Genomic DNA, 17,517 nt, shown 5'->3' with positions numbered 1-17,517 from the left:
CACCTCTATTCTAAACTAATAAACATAACACTGAAATATGTGCAAGGAACAAAGGTGAAAACATTTTCATTTTTGTAAAGGATTCTATTGCACTTCTGCATCACCTAACGAATATTAAGGATTCCACCACCCACCCTCCACCCTCCTACCCCAACCCACCTCAGTGTTCTGGATAATAATCACAAAAACACATAAGGAATCTTACTGAATACTACATTGTTACCAGCGTTACCAACAACACAACAGTGACTACACTCAGTCACTAGTTCAGTGACTAGGTGCCACATTAAGAGAACTGCACTTTTAGTTGAACGGCAAGTACACAGCCTGACCAACACCTGAAAGAACTTTCAAAGTCACCAACGGTAGCATCAAGTGCAGGTGTTCATATATTTCCCAGTCAGCCTAACCAGAGAAGGTACAACTTAGAAATTTGTTCACAATAGTCTCGCACTTTACCTCTTACATGCACGTGATTTTCCTTTTGTTTAACTATTGAAACAGACTATTGTACCACACATTAGAATCGCAAATTGACTGCAAAGGTATTATGACAGTCAGGAATACTGAATAATGAATTATGGACAATAACTGTCATCAAAACCAGCCAAAAATGTAATTGTATATTTGGATAGGAGAATATAAATATTGATTTGATAAAGTCTTCAGAAAGTAAAGACTTTGCAATCATGTAGCTTTTTCATCACCAATGGACATCTCAAAGTCTGTTCCAGCCAATTAAATGCTATTAGAGGGTAACCATCATTGGAACATGGGAAACATAGCAAGCCGGTTTAATTACAGCAAGCTCTCATCAACAGTGACGTGAAAGCGACCAGCTAATTTGTTTTTGTGGGCACCAGGGATAACTTAACTCTTGTTCAAAGCAGTGCTATGGGATCTTGTACTTACACCTGACAGAACAAATGGGGGATCAATTTAAGATCCCATTCTAAAACCAGAATCTTGCATCTCCCTCAGAACCGCACAACAGAATCAGCCTTGATTTTTATATTCAAGTCCTAAAGTGGCACTTGAATCCAGAAACTTGAGCTGAGACTACTACCGACTGACCCATGGCTAACATAAAAATTACAGCCGATTTTATGGCAGTGATTTACTGAATGTGTGAGAAAAGCGAAACTAGCAATTTGATTTTATTTTCATTAAAGATTTTTCCAAAAGACTTTAAAAATATATGGATGTGTGATTCAAACAAAATGATCCAATCCATATTTATTTTAAGGTTGCTGTGAAAAATGGATGTGTTGAAAGTTCCATTAGGAGCAGGGTCTGCTTTAAGAGTTCTCAACAGACTGGCAATGATACAAGACAGCTGCCAAGTCCACTTGGATGAAATTGTACCATATAAAGTGTCAAACATGAAGGTCATCAACTTAGACTCAAAGTGTTTAATACTGCATCTGAAAATACTTGCACCATGTTGGGCCTCACTGTACAACACAGTGTTACTCTCATAGAACAGTATAAGACGTAACTTCTTTCCCGCTTCAAGTGGCTGCACCCACCAAGTTTACATACGCACATTAAATACTGAATAGGGATGTTTATAAGAATAAAGTTAAGAAACTGCAAAGGGTTAAGGGCCTCAAAGAGCAGCCCTCAGAGTTGGAAAAAAGTAGAAGTGAGAACCGCCCTTCGCATCGAGTAGTCCTAGCAAAATCAAAGTCAACAGGAAGAGGAAAACTCTCCATTGGTTGGAGTTATAATTTGTGCAAAGGTAGACAGTTGTGATTTTGGAGGCCAGTCCACTCAGGCCCAGCATATCGCTGTAGTGTTCTTGGCCCAACCATCTTCAGCTGCTTCACCAATGACCTTCCATCCAATGCAAGGTCAGAAATGTGACTGCTCAAGATCTTCAATCCAGAAGCAACCTGCGCCTTCAGGCAGGAAGATCTATACAACATTCAGGCCTGGGCTGGTAATCCAAAAAATGATACCTGCACTGGGCAATGATCAACTCCAACAAGAGAGATTCTAACCAACTTCCCTCAACACTCAGTGGCATTACTGTCGCCGGATCTCCCACCCTCAACATCCTGGGTGCAATCTCTCCACAGAAGTTCTATTTGGGTTGGTCATGTAAATGTTGTGGCTACAAAAGGATGTCAAGGTTTAGAATTCTGTAGCAGGTAACTTACTTCCTGTCATCTACAGAGCAGAAGTCAGGATTATAATGGAATACTCTCGGCTTGCTTTGATTACTTCAGTGGTGTCACTGAAGAAGCCTGACCTATTCAGGACAATTTAGCATGTTGGATTCGCTCCCATCCACCATCATACCTATTCACTCCCTCTGTCCCCCATTGAACAGTGGCAGCAGTATGTAACAAAATGCACTGCAGCAATATGTCAAAGTTTCTCCAATGACACTTTCTAAATCAAAATCTGTGCTACCTGCAGGGATAAGGGCAGCAGTTAAATGGGAAAATAATTGCTGTTACCTGAGTGCTACTGTGATCCTCTCTGTAACAACACCTACACCATATTGTGTGTAGTAATTCAAGTCGATGGCTCACGATTACCTTCTCAGGACATAGGCAACAAATGCTAATCTTTAACAAGCAGTTTTTGGGAACAATCATCATGGATTTCAAATGTTTAAAGACTGTTGTTAAATGGGAGGGAGACAGAAAGAGGGAAAGAGCTTCAGCTTTGAGGTTTTGATGAGGAAGAAGTTATTGCTCAAAATGAGTGCTGATTTCCATATGTATAGAACATCCTGAACAATAAGATGCAAGAGTGACTGATGAAAGGCCAGTGAGGAAAAGAAAATCATACATCCATCAGATATCAATGTTCTTTTATCTTGACTCAGTGGGTGAGGGATACATTAAACTTGAACTGTTTGATTTCCTGCAGCACCAAATGACTATTAAGTCAGTGAAACACTCTGATTGTATGATACTCAAATATAATACAAAGCTCAATATGCAATTATTGCTGGAAGCAACAATTGTAGTTTCACTGTATCTGACAAGCAGATTTTTTTTTAATCTGCCAAAAAGGGTATAGGCTTACTTTCCGCAACTATGGAAACCATTAAAGACGTAAGGAGTGATTTTAAAATTCTATCCAGCTAAGAATGAGAGTTTTGCTCACCTGAATGGCTCAGTGATTTGGACTCCCCACTAGTGGACTTATCAGTCTATTCATTTTTGTTTGCATTCTTTCACCAATGTAGCTCAGGTTATGAGCAATTAGTTTGGAATTTCACTGGATTTTTTTTAGTCCTTCCACTTTCTTATCCTTTCCCACTGAGGCAAAGCCTCAAAATAGATGCACGGCTGAAATCAGAACCTGCAGCTACAGAAACCAGTCTCCTGTCTGTAGTATAGTATTGTTACTCACTGTAGCCACTTGCCATCTATGACAATGGAAGACATTATAAATTCAGAGTGCTGAGGAGGCCATCAGGGTTTGTATCAGCTACACTGAAATGTTGAGTGCCAACGCGGACATAGCCTGAGTTTGCTCAAGTTGATTTGTCAACTGTGTATGAAAGCAGCAATAGTTTTTAACTGCCTCACTGGCTGAGCGTCTCCTCAGCTGGTATCTAACACATGCCAACCAATTAGCACCGGCAGCTGCTTAGATACCAGCAGAGTTTGCCAGATCCAGAAACTTATATAAATGCTGCTCTGAAAACTGCGGTGGTGCCAATTCATCATCTTCCTCTTGCCAACTTCGTCCGTTCACAGGAAACAACTGCTGCATGGTGTCTGATATGCAGACATCAAAACCAATTGAAGGTTCAGTTTCAATGTATGCACTTTTACAGTAAGGGGGCAAAAACAATGCCTGGCTTTATATCATGGTATTTGGAGCAAACCAATTTCAAAGAATCCAGCTTGTGTCTTTCTTCAGAAATAAGCAACACTGAAAATCTCTACTCAAAAAAAATCCAAGGAGGTGGGAGTTCTGTTAAAATTAATCAATCGCAAACAAGTGGTTTTCCTTTTCATGCAGATGTTCCTGAATAAAACAGGGCAGAGGATTTTATATTCCAATCCCACCTTCTAGTCTTCCTGAATGCATTATATATTGACCAAAGTTTTAACAAAGGAGAAAGTGTGGGTTGGAAAACAAGTTGCTGTGGTATTATGCCTGGCCACCAAAGTGTTGGGCATATTCTATTAAAGATACAAGCTGGTTGATGTTTAAAGCAAGGAAGAGCAATGTGATAAGGAAGTGAGTTAAAAATTACACAACACCAGATTATAGTCCTGGTGTTGTGTGATTTTTAACTTTGTCCACCCCAGTCCAACACCAGTACCTCTACATCATAATGAAATGAAAAAGATTTCCCAATGAGAGCCATAACCTCCAAGCAGCAGTCAACGGTCATTTGAACAGGGCAAATGTTTGGAACAACATTAAAACCATCACAAACATCTTCTCAATTTCTTGACAGTTCAAGCCAATAAAAAGGTGAATAGCCAATGGTAACAAGCTATATCTTGCCATCCACCCCTCTTGGAGATGTCAATTCTTGTTGTGGTTCGACTGATCAATGGCGATATTCAAGCAATCATGCAAGTCCCACCCAGTCATGACTTGAAGTAACAACAATATTTTCAGCAGACCTCTGGCAGTCACTAAGAGTAAAATTCTGGCTATTATTTTTCCATTCCTTAAACTATATAAAAGATTGATTATTGTATCACATCTCCATTACAGTTGATACCTTAGGCCAGCCTGCAAGTCTGGTACAGTCTTAACTCTGTATATCTTTGCACCAGGACTGCCCCGGGAACTCAAAGCAGTGCCCAATCTTCCAGCTTGCAGAACAGTACTCTTTTTTTTGTCTCAATGGAAATGTTAATTAGTTCCAAAACATTGAAAGAAATCTTCATCCAAGTCAATGTTAATGATATTGAACTCACTGACAGCCTTTTTGATTGACACACCATACTGTTTTACTACTTTGAGGAGAGACAGAATCACACTGGCCAGTGGGGGAAGACAGTACTATACAACATGGATGCCAGCATAGATAATTCTCCTACATGGCTTATTGATTTGTTGTAGATTCTATATAGGCTCTATCCAAATTCATTACTTCATTAGCTAAAGTCAGTCAAGACATTCAGTCAATACCATAAGGGCAGATTAGACAAAGTGTGGACCTCCAGCCCCAATCAAACTATCACAGGCATGCTCCCATTTTTTACCATTTACTGAGTAGCTTGATAGGTCACTTCCACATGCACATACACCATTTCGATCATATTCCACCATGTCAGTATGAAAATAAAATCTTCACTTTACAAATAGGACCTTAGGACATTCCAACAGCATCTTTGTCACTTTTCATTGTGGCCAGGATTTTGAAATGTAAAAACAGCCATAGTGGAATGTGAATCCATCAGATTCTCCAAGTTACCAACGCAACAAATTAACCATCACCCGATCAAACGTCTCTCCCAACCTGTCGACTTTTTCTGCTTATGCAATGAAGTTGTACTTGCTATCTAGTGTTCACATTAAAAGTTGTTACTTGACCAAGGCAAGGGAAAGAAAATTGTACCTGAAAAACCTATGAACCACTGTCCTAAGTAGCAACTTGCATTTATATAGCATCATTAAGATGGTAACAATGTTACAAAACATTTCAGGAGCAACGGCAAATAATATGGGACCTCAACATTAAAAATGAGATCTGGGGAGAAGAAAGGGATTAAACAATATTAAACTATTTCAGACACGTTAAAACGAGATGCAAACATATCTTCCCTGATGACATAAGTGAACAAATGTTGTGGGAATTGTAGGAATGCAGAGTTGTCATTACACCACTTGGAAATCTCCACACACACTCACCAGCTTTTTTAATTCAACTGGCATAAAGGCAACATGGGCTTTTATGACTAAACAAAATTCCAAGAGGAAGAACAAACCAAGAAAAGTCCTAACCAGATCACTTGCCCTTTAACGTGCCAGGAATTGAGTTTTTCCATTAATAATTATACTGCATACTCCCTGTATCTTGGAAACAACAAAGTCTGGAATAACTGGGCTTTATGTGAATGTCAAGAATGGACTAACCTGTTGATAAACAATGATGGATTTGTCTTCCTCGTAAAATGCACATCAGGTTTCCCCCTTCCTTCTCAACACCAGCAAAACAAAGTACAAAAATGCACCTCCAATTCCAGATAAATAGTCAACAGGCTAGCTGCCCAGCTGCTAGTTAGCTTGGTTGGCTGGTTTATGATGCAGAGTAAGGTTATTGTGGGTTCAATCAAAGTTGGTCAGTGAATTGTAAAAGATGGCAGCATATCTGTGATAGTTTGCGATGGGATTGACCAGGGATTGGTGGCCTGCACTGTGTTTAATCTGCCCTTAATCAAAGGGTAGGTTTGTCCTTGTGGTCAAACTTGATGATTGTCCTTATCTTTTCTACTCTACTAGTGATCTGAATGTAGTCATGTCAGAGTAAATTCAACTCTCTATTCACACCATATACCTTCCCATAGTCTAATACACAACGCCATCTCTCATAACAGTCTCCACCTCAGCAAACATTACCATGAAGGTCCCAGCTTAATAACCACACTCGCCTAACAGTCCACACTAACCATGTTCCCAAACTAAACGAGCCCCACTTGCCTGCACTTGGTCCATATCTCTCCAACCTTTCCTACTCATGAACTTATTCAAATGTATTTTAAACATTGTAGCTGCATCCATCACTTCCTCTGGCAGTTCATCCCACACATGAACCACTGTCTTGTGTAAAATAGTTATCCCTTTTTTCCTTTGTAAATCTTTCTGCTCTCACCTAAAAAATATGACCCTCGTTTTGAAATCCCCTACACTATGGAAAAGACCCTAGTCATTCATCTTATCTGTAACCCTCATGATTTTATTAACCTCCGTAAGATCACCCTTTTACCTCCTCCACTCCAGTGGAAAAAGTCCCAGTCTTTCTAGTCTATTATTATATCTCAAACCCACCCAGCAACATCCTCTTTAACTAGTTTTGAAAAAAGCTGCCGTGTGTTCAACTTCATTACTTACAATTGCTCCAAAACTGAAGGAGAATGTTTCCTTGATCAGTGTTGATGCCTAGGATTATGACTGTGATGTCAATAAAGTATAATGGTGTGTGCAATTTTCAAATCATGTCCTGTTGAGTTGTGAAAAACACACATCAGTGGAATTAGACAGCCTGTTTCTCCAATACAACTGTGTGTTGAATGATCTGCTACACCAAATTGTAGACATTTAAAGCACAGTTCTCCCACTTTGCTTAGTTTTTGACATCCAATCATGTTTTCTTCAGAAACTCATTCCTTAAAGGTTTTTCAACACTGCATGCAATTTCATTTGCTTCACATGTTATCAGGTAGCAATGCATTGTGGATTTACTTTCCCAAATCAAATATCACTAACTAATTAGTATGTCATACTAGGAGTTAAAAGGGTTCAGCCAATTTAATCCTGCTACCATTTCTCCCATTTCCTGTCAAACTGCAACTGCAGATGTGCATATGTAACAGTCATAGAGTCATACAGCACGGGAACAGAGTTTTCAGTCCAACTTGTCCAAGTCAATCTGATTTCACAAACTAAACTAGTCCCATTTGGCCCACATCACTCTAAACCTTCTCTATTCATGCACATTTCCAAATGTCCATTAGATGTTGTAACTATACCTCCATACCTTCACCTACTGCTTCCTCTGGCAGTTTGTTCCACAAACAAATCACCCTCTGTGTGAAAACATTACCCGAGGTCCCTTTCAAATCTTTCTCCCCTCATCTTATAATATGTTGCCTAGTTTTGAAATCCACCCCCCCCCTCCCCCATTCTGGGGAAAAGACCTTTATGTTTAATCTTAGCTATGCCCCTCATGATTTTATAAACTATTAGGTCATCGCTCAACCTCCTACAATCCAATGAATCAAGTCCCAGTTTATCTAGCCTCTCCTTAGAACCCAATCCCTTCAGTATCATCCTCATACATTTTCTCTGCACCCTCTCCAGCTTAATAATATCCTTCCTATAGCCAGCCTGGACTTCCCACATAGATGCAACGGTAAAGAAGGTATAACACCAGCTCTTCTTCCTCAGGCAGCTTAGGAAATTCGGAATGTTCATAATGACCCTCACAACTTTTACAAATGCACCACTGAAAGCATACTATCTGGATGTATAATGGCTTGGTATGGCAACTGTTCTGCCCAGTACCATAAGAAACTACAGAAAGTTGTTTTACATGAAGTGGACTGTGCACACAATCTTCTATCTGTAGGCTCCATTTACACCTCTCACTGCCACACAAATGCTGCCAAAGACCCCACCTCCCATCCCAGTAATGCTCTCCTACAACCTCTTCTGTCAGGTAGAGGTTACAGAAGCTTGAACACATGCACCAATAACTTCAAGAACAGTTTCTTCCCTGCCGTTATTAGGTTGCTGAATGGACTCCCTAGCTTCAAATAATGTTGACCTTGATAATGCTGATCTCGCTTCATGCACCTCCTGTGCAGTGTAATCTGTATGTCTGACTCTGTCTGAGCACCCTTTGATCTGGACGTCCTTGCTTACTATGATCTGCCTGTATTGCTCACAAATAAAGCTTTTCATTGTATTTAGGTGCACATGACTGCAATAAATCAAATCAAAACTGTACACAATACTCCAAAAATGGCCTCACCATTGTCCTGTACAACCTCACCATGACATCTCATTTCCTACACTTAATGGTTTGAGCAATAAAGGCAAGTCTGCCAAAGTTCAGTCAACATTCAAGATAACAAAAAATTTGGTCAAATGCTTATGACTTGAAGCATTTTTGAGAGTTGCCCGCCTTCAAAGCAGAGTGTGGAGTTGGGAGTGTTTACAGAAAGTTCTTGAGTAACAAAGTATCAAATGAACCTCAAACAGTACCACTTCACTTTCCTGTTTGTACCTATTAATTGGCTAGTGAAAAACAACACTAACTATATACTGATTTAAGCCACTTGTGATGGTCTTATTAGACTATTTACTGGTAAGCTTGTTTTGGCAAGAAAACAAATGCTTTAGTTACTAATGCAGCACACATGAAAAACCCCAAAGTCTTTTAATTTCCTGACAGAAATCTACAATATTTCAAGGTATTCATTTGACCTAAATCAGCTATGCATCAAATAAAGTCAGACTGTTATATCCTAGATGATTTTCTAGCTATTTAATCTTAAACCTGAACCAAATATTGGCCTTTAGAGAGGAAAAGAACAGTTACAAACATTGAATACAAAAACAGAAACTGTTGGAAATGGCACTTTGATGAAAACGGTCTGTCTGAAACATTAAACTATGTTTTGTATTTTCAGATGTTTGTTGGATCTTTGAAAACTTCCAGCAATTCTTTACAGTAACTTCAAATATATTGATGACAATTCAATTGACACAATGTTTGTTACAACCTTAGGGTTGAAAATATGAACTCTTCCATGAACTTCAGCTTGGTTGGTAGCATTTTCCTGTGTAACAATGTTCCAGGTACAAAACCTACTCCCTGGTTTGACCATGAATATCAAGCTGGTACTCCAGAGTAGCACAATCAAGTTTCACTGTTCACATATCCCCTATCACAATTTCACTTAACAATACACCCCAAAAGCAAGCTTTCTTTTTTTATTTATTTAGAACTGTATTAGCAATGATTAGCCTCACAGTGGACAATAAAAAAGAAGTGTACTTTAAGTTTTGCATGGCTAAGTGATTTCATAAAAGGCAGGCATGTGAATAGGGCAACCTGACTAACTCGGAGTAGAAACTATGTACTCACCAGCATCTCATATTGTACACTAACATTCTGCTACATTCACAGTGATATTATGAGATTTATATCTTATGGTCATATTAAATAATGGAGCAGGCTAGAGGGATGTGGCCTCCTTGATAGCATGACTTTAGTGTGCTGAAGAGTGCAGAACTGTCAGAGGTGCTGTCTTTTTTTTAGATTAGATTACTTACAGTATGGAAACAGGCCCTTCAGCCCAACAAGTCCACACCGCCCCGCCGAAGCGCAACCCACCCTTACCCCTACATCTACCCCTTACCTAACACTACGGGCAATTTAGCATGGCCAATTCACCTGATCTGCACATCTTTGGACTGTGGAAGGAAACCGGAGCACCCGGAGGAAACCCACGCTGACACGGGGAGAATGTGCAAAGTCCACACAGTCAGTTGCCTGAGGCGGGAATTGAACCCAGGTCTCTGGCGCTGTGAGGCAGCAGTGCTAACCACTGTGCCACCGTGCCACCCTAAGGCCGTCTTCTGAGGTCTCAACTGCCTTCTCAGGTAGATATGAAAGATTCTATGGCACTATTACAAAGAAGAGCAGGGAAGAGCTGGTGTTCTGATCAATATCTATCCCAAATCAGCAGCAATACAACTGATCAAGTTTTTAGCATAATGCTGTCCGGCAGAATTTGCTGTGTGTAAACTGGTTGCCTCATTTCCTCCAAGCTGATGATCATGAAAAGCGCAACACAATTACACATTATTTTTCTTCTTGATACCTATCACAAAATCTCAATTAAGCCCTACTGATTCTATACTAGTAAAAGAAGGACATTATTGCTTAATCTATTTGATATTCAAAACAGTAACATCTATTGTAGAAGTCGCTCAAATACAGGGAAATTTGCATCTTATTGAAATTCTATTAAATGAAGTGCAGCTAAAGAACTCCTCTCTGAAACTGCCGATTGTTGAGTATTTCCACTTTTCAATGGGTTACTAAATGCCTGTAGATTCAAGCCATACAAATAAGGAAGACATTAATTGAGACATATAAGATTATTAAAGGATTGGATACTCTGGAGGCAGGAAACATGTTTCCGCTCATGGGTGAGTGCCGAACCAGAGGACACAGCTTAAAAATATGGAGTAGACCATTTAGGACAGAGATGAGGAGAAACTTCTTCACCCAGAGAGTGGTGGCTGTGTGGAATGCTCTGCCCCAGAGGGCAGTGGAGGCCCAGTCTCTGGATTCATTTAAGAAAGAGTTGGATAGAACTCTCAAGGATAGTGGAATCAAGGGTTATGGAGATAAGGCAGGAACAGGATACTGATCAAGGATGATCAGCCATGATCATATTGAATGGTGGTGCAGGCTCAAAGGGCAGAATGGCCTACTCCTGCACCTATTGTCTAATGGATTACAGGAAACAGGACTGTTGGGAAACTGCATTTGGGTAAGGCATGTAGGAGAAGGTGCACTATTCATTCCCAGATAGCACTTGGTAGATCAAGAAGTGCAAGGAACATGGTCTTGATCAGTAACCAGTAAATGAGAATTATTTAGATACTGATACAAGATCATTGGGTTGAACAAGCTCCTCATTTTTCCATAAGACCATAAGACATAGGAGTGGAAGTAAGGCCATTCGGCCCATCGAGTCCACTCCGCCATTCAATCATGGCTGCTGGGCACTTCAACTCCACTTACCCGCATTCTCCCCGTAGCCCTTAATTCCCCGAGACAACAAGAATCTATCAATCTCTGCCTTGAAGACATTTAGCGTCCTGGCCTCCACTGCACTCTGCGGCAATGAATTCCACAGTCCCACCACTCTCTGGCTGAAGAAATGTCTCCGCATTTCTGTTCTGAATTTACCCCCTCTAATTCTAAGGCTGTGTCCACGGGTCCCAGTCTCCTCACCTAACGGAAACAATTTCCTAGCATCCACCCTTTCCAAGCCATGTATTATCTTGTACGTCTCTATTAAGTCTCCCCTTAATCTTCTAAACTCCAATGAATACAATCCCAGGATCCTCAGCCGTTCCTCATATGTTAGACCAACCATTCCAGGGATCATCCGTGTGAATCTCCGCTGGACTCGTTCCAGTGCCAGTATGTCCTTCCTGAGGTGTGGGGACCAAAACTGGACACAGTACTCCAAATGGGGCCTAACCAGAGCTTTATAAAGTCTCAGTAGCACAATGGTGTTTTTATATTCCAACCCTCTTGAGATAAGTGACAACATTGCATTCGCTTTCTTAATCACAGACTCAACCTGCATGTTGACCTTTAGAGAATCCTCGACTAGCACTCCCACATCCCTTTGTACTTTGGCTTTACGAATTTTCTCACCGTTTAGAAAGTAGTCTGTGCTTTTATTCTTTTTGCCAAAGTGCAAGACCTCGCATTTGTTCACATTGAATTCCATCAGCCATTTCCTGGACCACTCTCCCAAACTGTCTAGATCCTTCTGCAGCCTCCCCACTTCCTCAGTACTACCTGCCTGTCCACCAATCTTCGTATCATCGGCAAACTTCGCTAGAATGCCCCCAGTCCCATTATCCAGATCATTAATATATAATGCGAACGCATGACATATATCCATGACAGTAGTTAATCCACTGACCAATGTTGATCATATAGAGTCTAAGAATGGAGATCTTCACCCTATGAAATATCACCAGTTAATATGCCAGGTGACACACATCCAATTTTCCTGCCTTCATGGATACTGAGGAATGCAAATGGGCAAGTGGGAGCTCTTCTGAGCTTCTGGTAAGCTAACTGAACAGCTGAAAGCTTTGTGCATTTATAGTGTGTTTTGGAATGGCAAGGTCACTCTTTGAGCCAGTGCAACTGCCAACTGACACCGACGTCCAGCACAAGAAACTTTAGGGAAGAGGGTAAGTAGAGAAACAGCTAGTTAAGAAATTTGGAATGCATACATGATAGGTCTTCTGGAATTTAACCTGCAGTTGATTATTAGGAAAATGCTGATCTGAATGCATGAAATACATTTGATTTTTTTTGTAATTCATTGTAGCCTAAAAGACACCAGTGAATGTGCAACAATTGCTGTCAAATTTGATTCATCAGCATACACTCAGTGATTGTAGGTGAAACTGCCCGATGCAATGTGCAACTGGGAGAAACATAGAAGTTTCACATAACAGTTCTTTTGGAACATTTTCAAACCATAAAAATTGAGGAGTGGGTATCCATACAGAGCAGGAGGGGTTTAGGCAATATCCCAGTTGCTGCTGAGTTAGTTGGCTTTAATAGGACAGGGATGAAGAGACTCTGGACAAAAGACAATTTGGGCCTCCATTAAAAAAAGACAAGTTTTGTTACTACTCACTCGCAATGTCTCAACTGCCGACATGGATATGGATTCATTGCTTATCTAGTTTTGCTGGAGCATTGCCCATAATTCTATATAACCTGACACTCAGTCACTGATTAGACACGGTGCAAAAGTAATGGTCACTCGATTAAGACAATAGCAGACAACTCGTTGCCAATGTAACGATATACTAACTATTGTGTGCAAATGTTTTAAATAGACACAAGGAAATGATAACTTATATTAATTTTTGTCAAAGCTTATATTTTAGCAGAGATTGTAATGAAATTAAAAGACAATAGTTGGCATATTTCTTTTGTATTGATCACGATGAGGGATGGCAGCACTAAGTAATTAATCACTTACAGATATGGAGACCTACAAAGGAAATTGATATGGTGGCATTACAGGGCACAAATGGAGACAACAGTACTCAGAGTGGCACAAGGAGACACAAGAGTATACAAGTATATGAAAAACAGCAAAGGCTATCCAAGGGAGAAAACATGATAATAAAAAGGCCAAATTAATGGTTCTTCACATAAAAGTACTTAGTATTTGGAATAAAATTAATGAATTAACAGCATAAATAGAGGTTAAGGGTTATGATGGAAACAGACCCCTCAGCCCAACTCATCGACTATCCCAGAGTAAGGGGTTGACCATTTAAGACGGTGATCAGGAAGAATATGTTTTCTCAGAGGGTAGCAAACTCGTGGAACTCTTTACTGCAGACAGTTGTCAAGGTTGGGTCTTCAACAATGAAATAGTGACTTTTAATGAGTATGGGAATCAAGGGTTATGTGGAAGACGCAGTAAAGTGGAGTTGAGAATGATCTGAACAGCCATGATCTCATTGAATGGCACAGCAGATTTGGTGGGCCAAATGGCCCACTTCTGCATTAATGCTTCATGGTCTTATAGCTGGTGCCAATGTGGAACACCCCCACGTCAGGTCCAAAGTTGAATCCAGTCTCCCAACTTATACACAGAAAAACACTCACTTTATCATCTACATAGCAATGTTCCCCTTCCAACCATCTAGTGATCGCTCTCAGTAAAAGTTGAAATTTAATGCTACACCCAGAGGTAGCTCTATAATTTGGGTTTTGTGCCCACTTTATAGTCAGCTGAAAATATCCAAAAACATTTCACTTCGTCCCTTACTTGGAGCATATAGACTTTTACTTCTTCAGTCTTGCATTGAAGTCTAATTTTGTGGAAGAACAGTTTCCAAACCTTGTGTTTTGCAGGCGTTATCTTTTAAAACATTCATATATTCAGGTGCGCTCTAGTTAGCTCCTAAACCCCACATCTAACCTCGTAACGGAATAAAACGACAACCTTTCAGAATCTGAATGACTGAACTTATCAATAGCTCCACTGCTCTGAAAAATAGTTTTCTTTAAAAAATTTTATTACTTACATATAATGGAGCGTGATTTGGTGTAAGTTTCATGACACAAGGTGCTGTAAGTCAAAAGAGAAGAAAATAAGTATACAGAAAGTTATTTGCTAAACCACAAAGTTATTTAGTAACATATTCAGTCATAAAGTGCTACTTCAAACAGGATAGGAATTTAATCTCACTTTGTTACATTGAAAAATAATTGTGCTTTCAATGTTACTTATATAAAGTATTCTTCATCAGCTTTCAGTAGAGCAGATGCCATACACACCACAAGCCCAACAAAGTATCATGTGTATCTGTTAAAGTTTAAGTTTAGTTGGTTATATGCAAGCATCTAGTTCAGTTGGCAAACAGAACAGCAAGGGACTATAGTCAATAAAGGGGAAACCACCAGGTACTTTCCTCAGAGTTAATCAATCTCACCCGGTCAGTATTAAAATCAGCCAAATTGATCGCTGGGCTTGGAAACTAGCAGTATAAGCGAATGCCCATGAACAAAAGGATTCCTGCACTATGATCTAATAAACACTCCTTTCCTGTAGAGAAACAAAACAATGACTCATGGTATATCAGGTGGAGAGGTAAAATAGAACAAAAAGAATTTAGGACTTGGTAGTGAGCCCTGGGAGAGTTAAGAGGCACCATTAGACGCTTAATAAAAACCAAAAGAACTGCGGATGCTGTAAATTAGAAACAAAAATAGAAGTTGCACGAAAAGCTCAGTAGGTCTGGCAGCATCTGCAGAGAGAAAGCAGAGTTAATGCTTCAGGTCCAGTAACCCTTCCTCAGAAGTGGCTTCATTGGATCTGAAACGTTAACTCTGATCTCCCTTCACAGATGCTGCCAGACCTGTTGAGCTTTTCCAGCAGCTGTTCTCATTAGAAGCTTGCCCAGCAGGTTGGGATTTGGGAAAGCTGTAAGAGCTGATGGAAACAGTGTCAGGAGCCACCCATTCATGGAAAGGAGCCTTGTTCTGGAGTTGCTGTTGCCTCTGTCATGATGCTGAGGTTGCATGGCCCTGGGACAGCCTGCTGGGCCCAATCAAAGAGTCTGCCAACAATCACTGGGCAACTTAGCCAAGGTGGCAGCCAGAGGCTACTAACCAAAACCCCAATCCGAATCAGGATCCATCAGGAGAATGCAAAAAGGTTTAGCAGGGAGGAGCACAATATCAAATCTGTTCTTCAGTTACATTACAATGGCCACTACTTCCTTTTCCCTCATTCCAATTCACACAGGCAGAGGAAAGAGGCCATTCTCAAAATACTTAACAAAAATATAAATATACACAGCTTCCTCTGACAAACCATTGCTTCCCTGACCAACAGCAGCTGGATTTGTAACTAACTGTGTAATGTCAGAAACTTGTTTTTATGAACCACTGCCCCCTGTTCTTCTATGGATAGAATGGTTAGTTGTTAATTTGAATTTAAAATTACACACAACCTTATATACAGACTGTAAAGAGGCAGTCCATCTGATGCAGAAGCACAAAGCATATCAATATCAATCACAATATTGTGCAATAGTTTGCTTTATGGTTCTGCTAGGAGAGCATTAGATGATGGCACAAGCATGAACAGGGGAACAAGGAAACATTTTCAAATTAGTAAAATGTAAATTTGAAAGGGATCTTTAAATAAAGATTAAAATAGGATTAATGGTTTCAGTACCTTCTTATTTGGAAAGCAAGTAAAATCAAAAATTACTAGGGGTTCAAAATTTGATTGCAAGATACGGCAAGTGCACCAGAGAAATGAGGAGTTCTAAATATTTAAATTTTACTGTTCTTACACTTGATTGGATGGTTATTTTAGTTTTACTTAAGTAACACAGTATAACAGTTATCTAACACATTTGGTGCCCAGGGCCAAAATGTGTAATGTTAAACCATATCAATTTTTTTAAAATTTCCTTTTCAAAGGTTACCATAAATAAAGAGGCTGACAGTTATTTTCCAACTCATAGTTAGATAGTAGTCTTCAAAATGGATCACTGGATTTTGAAACATTGACTCTGCTTTTGCTCCACAGCTACTGCCAGACCCAAGGAGTTTTTCCAGCAATCTCTGTTTTTGTTTTCTGATTTCCAGCATAGGCAACTCTTCGTTTTTTGTTTTCTGAGGAAACCATGTTGACTTGATACATCAACTCAGGCGCTATTGCTACAAATGCTGCCTGAGTGGATGATGGTTAGCGCCAGAGATCTGGGTTCAATTCCCGCCTCAGGCGACTCTCTGTGTGGAGTTTGCACGTTCTCCCCGTGTCTGCGTGGGTTTCCTCCGGGTGCTCCGGTTTCCTCCCACACTCCAAAGATGTGCAGGTCAGGTGAATTGGCCATGCTAAATTGCCCGCAGTGTTAGGTAAGGGGTAGATATAGGGGTATGGGTGGGTTGCGCTTCGGCGGGTGCGGTGTGGACTTGTTGGGCCGAAGGGCCTGTTTCCACACTGTAAGTAATCTACTCTAAAAAAAAAAGGTTGATCTGTATTTTGTGTGTTTATTTCATAATTTTCCTGATCCACTTTGAAGTAGCGCCATGGGATCTTGCACATCCACCCAAGCAGGGAGACATGGCTTTGGTTTGACATATCATCTGAAAGATGGCACATCTATTGGCATAGCCTGGTGTGGCCAGCTTTGACTTTTGAGCACATTCCCTGGCTTCAGCTAGTTGGGTCAAATAATCACCCCAGCACTGTGACATGTTCAGGGCAAGTACATAATTATTCTGAATCATGGAGTGAACATAGCATGCAAAGGACTGTAAACTATGTATCTGCAAATATCAAACATCATAGCCTTAGATCATAGAATCCTTACAACAGGAAATCAGGCTATTGGCCCATCAATCCACACCAACCCTCCAAAGACTATCCCCACCCAGTCAGGGAGCTCATATTTTATGAGGTCCACCTGGCTGACCTCATTATAATCATTACACTACCTAAATAAACAAGGGAGGAGGAACTGAAAGATATGCAATAAAGAAAGCAT

General features: G+C 40.2%; 1 protein-coding gene across 6 annotated transcripts in view; it reads right to left on the bottom strand.

Annotated features, from left to right (window-relative positions):
• akap13 (A-kinase anchoring protein 13) overlaps positions 1–17,517 on the bottom strand; it is a 406,551-nt gene that overhangs the window by 285,003 nt on the left and 104,031 nt on the right. For all 6 annotated transcript variants that reach the window (XM_072565220.1, XM_072565221.1, XM_072565224.1 and 3 more), the window contains exon 3: positions 14,539–14,582. In XM_072565220.1, coding sequence (XP_072421321.1) covers positions 14,539–14,571 — 33 coding nt within the window. In that variant the 5' untranslated portion in view covers positions 14,572–14,582. The remainder of the gene's footprint in view (positions 1–14,538; positions 14,583–17,517) is intronic.

This window comes from Chiloscyllium punctatum, chromosome 48 (assembly GCF_047496795.1).
Source record: "Chiloscyllium punctatum isolate Juve2018m chromosome 48, sChiPun1.3, whole genome shotgun sequence".
Lineage (NCBI taxonomy): Eukaryota > Metazoa > Chordata > Chondrichthyes > Orectolobiformes > Hemiscylliidae > Chiloscyllium > Chiloscyllium punctatum.
This window is presented reverse-complemented; position numbering and strand designations above follow the sequence as displayed.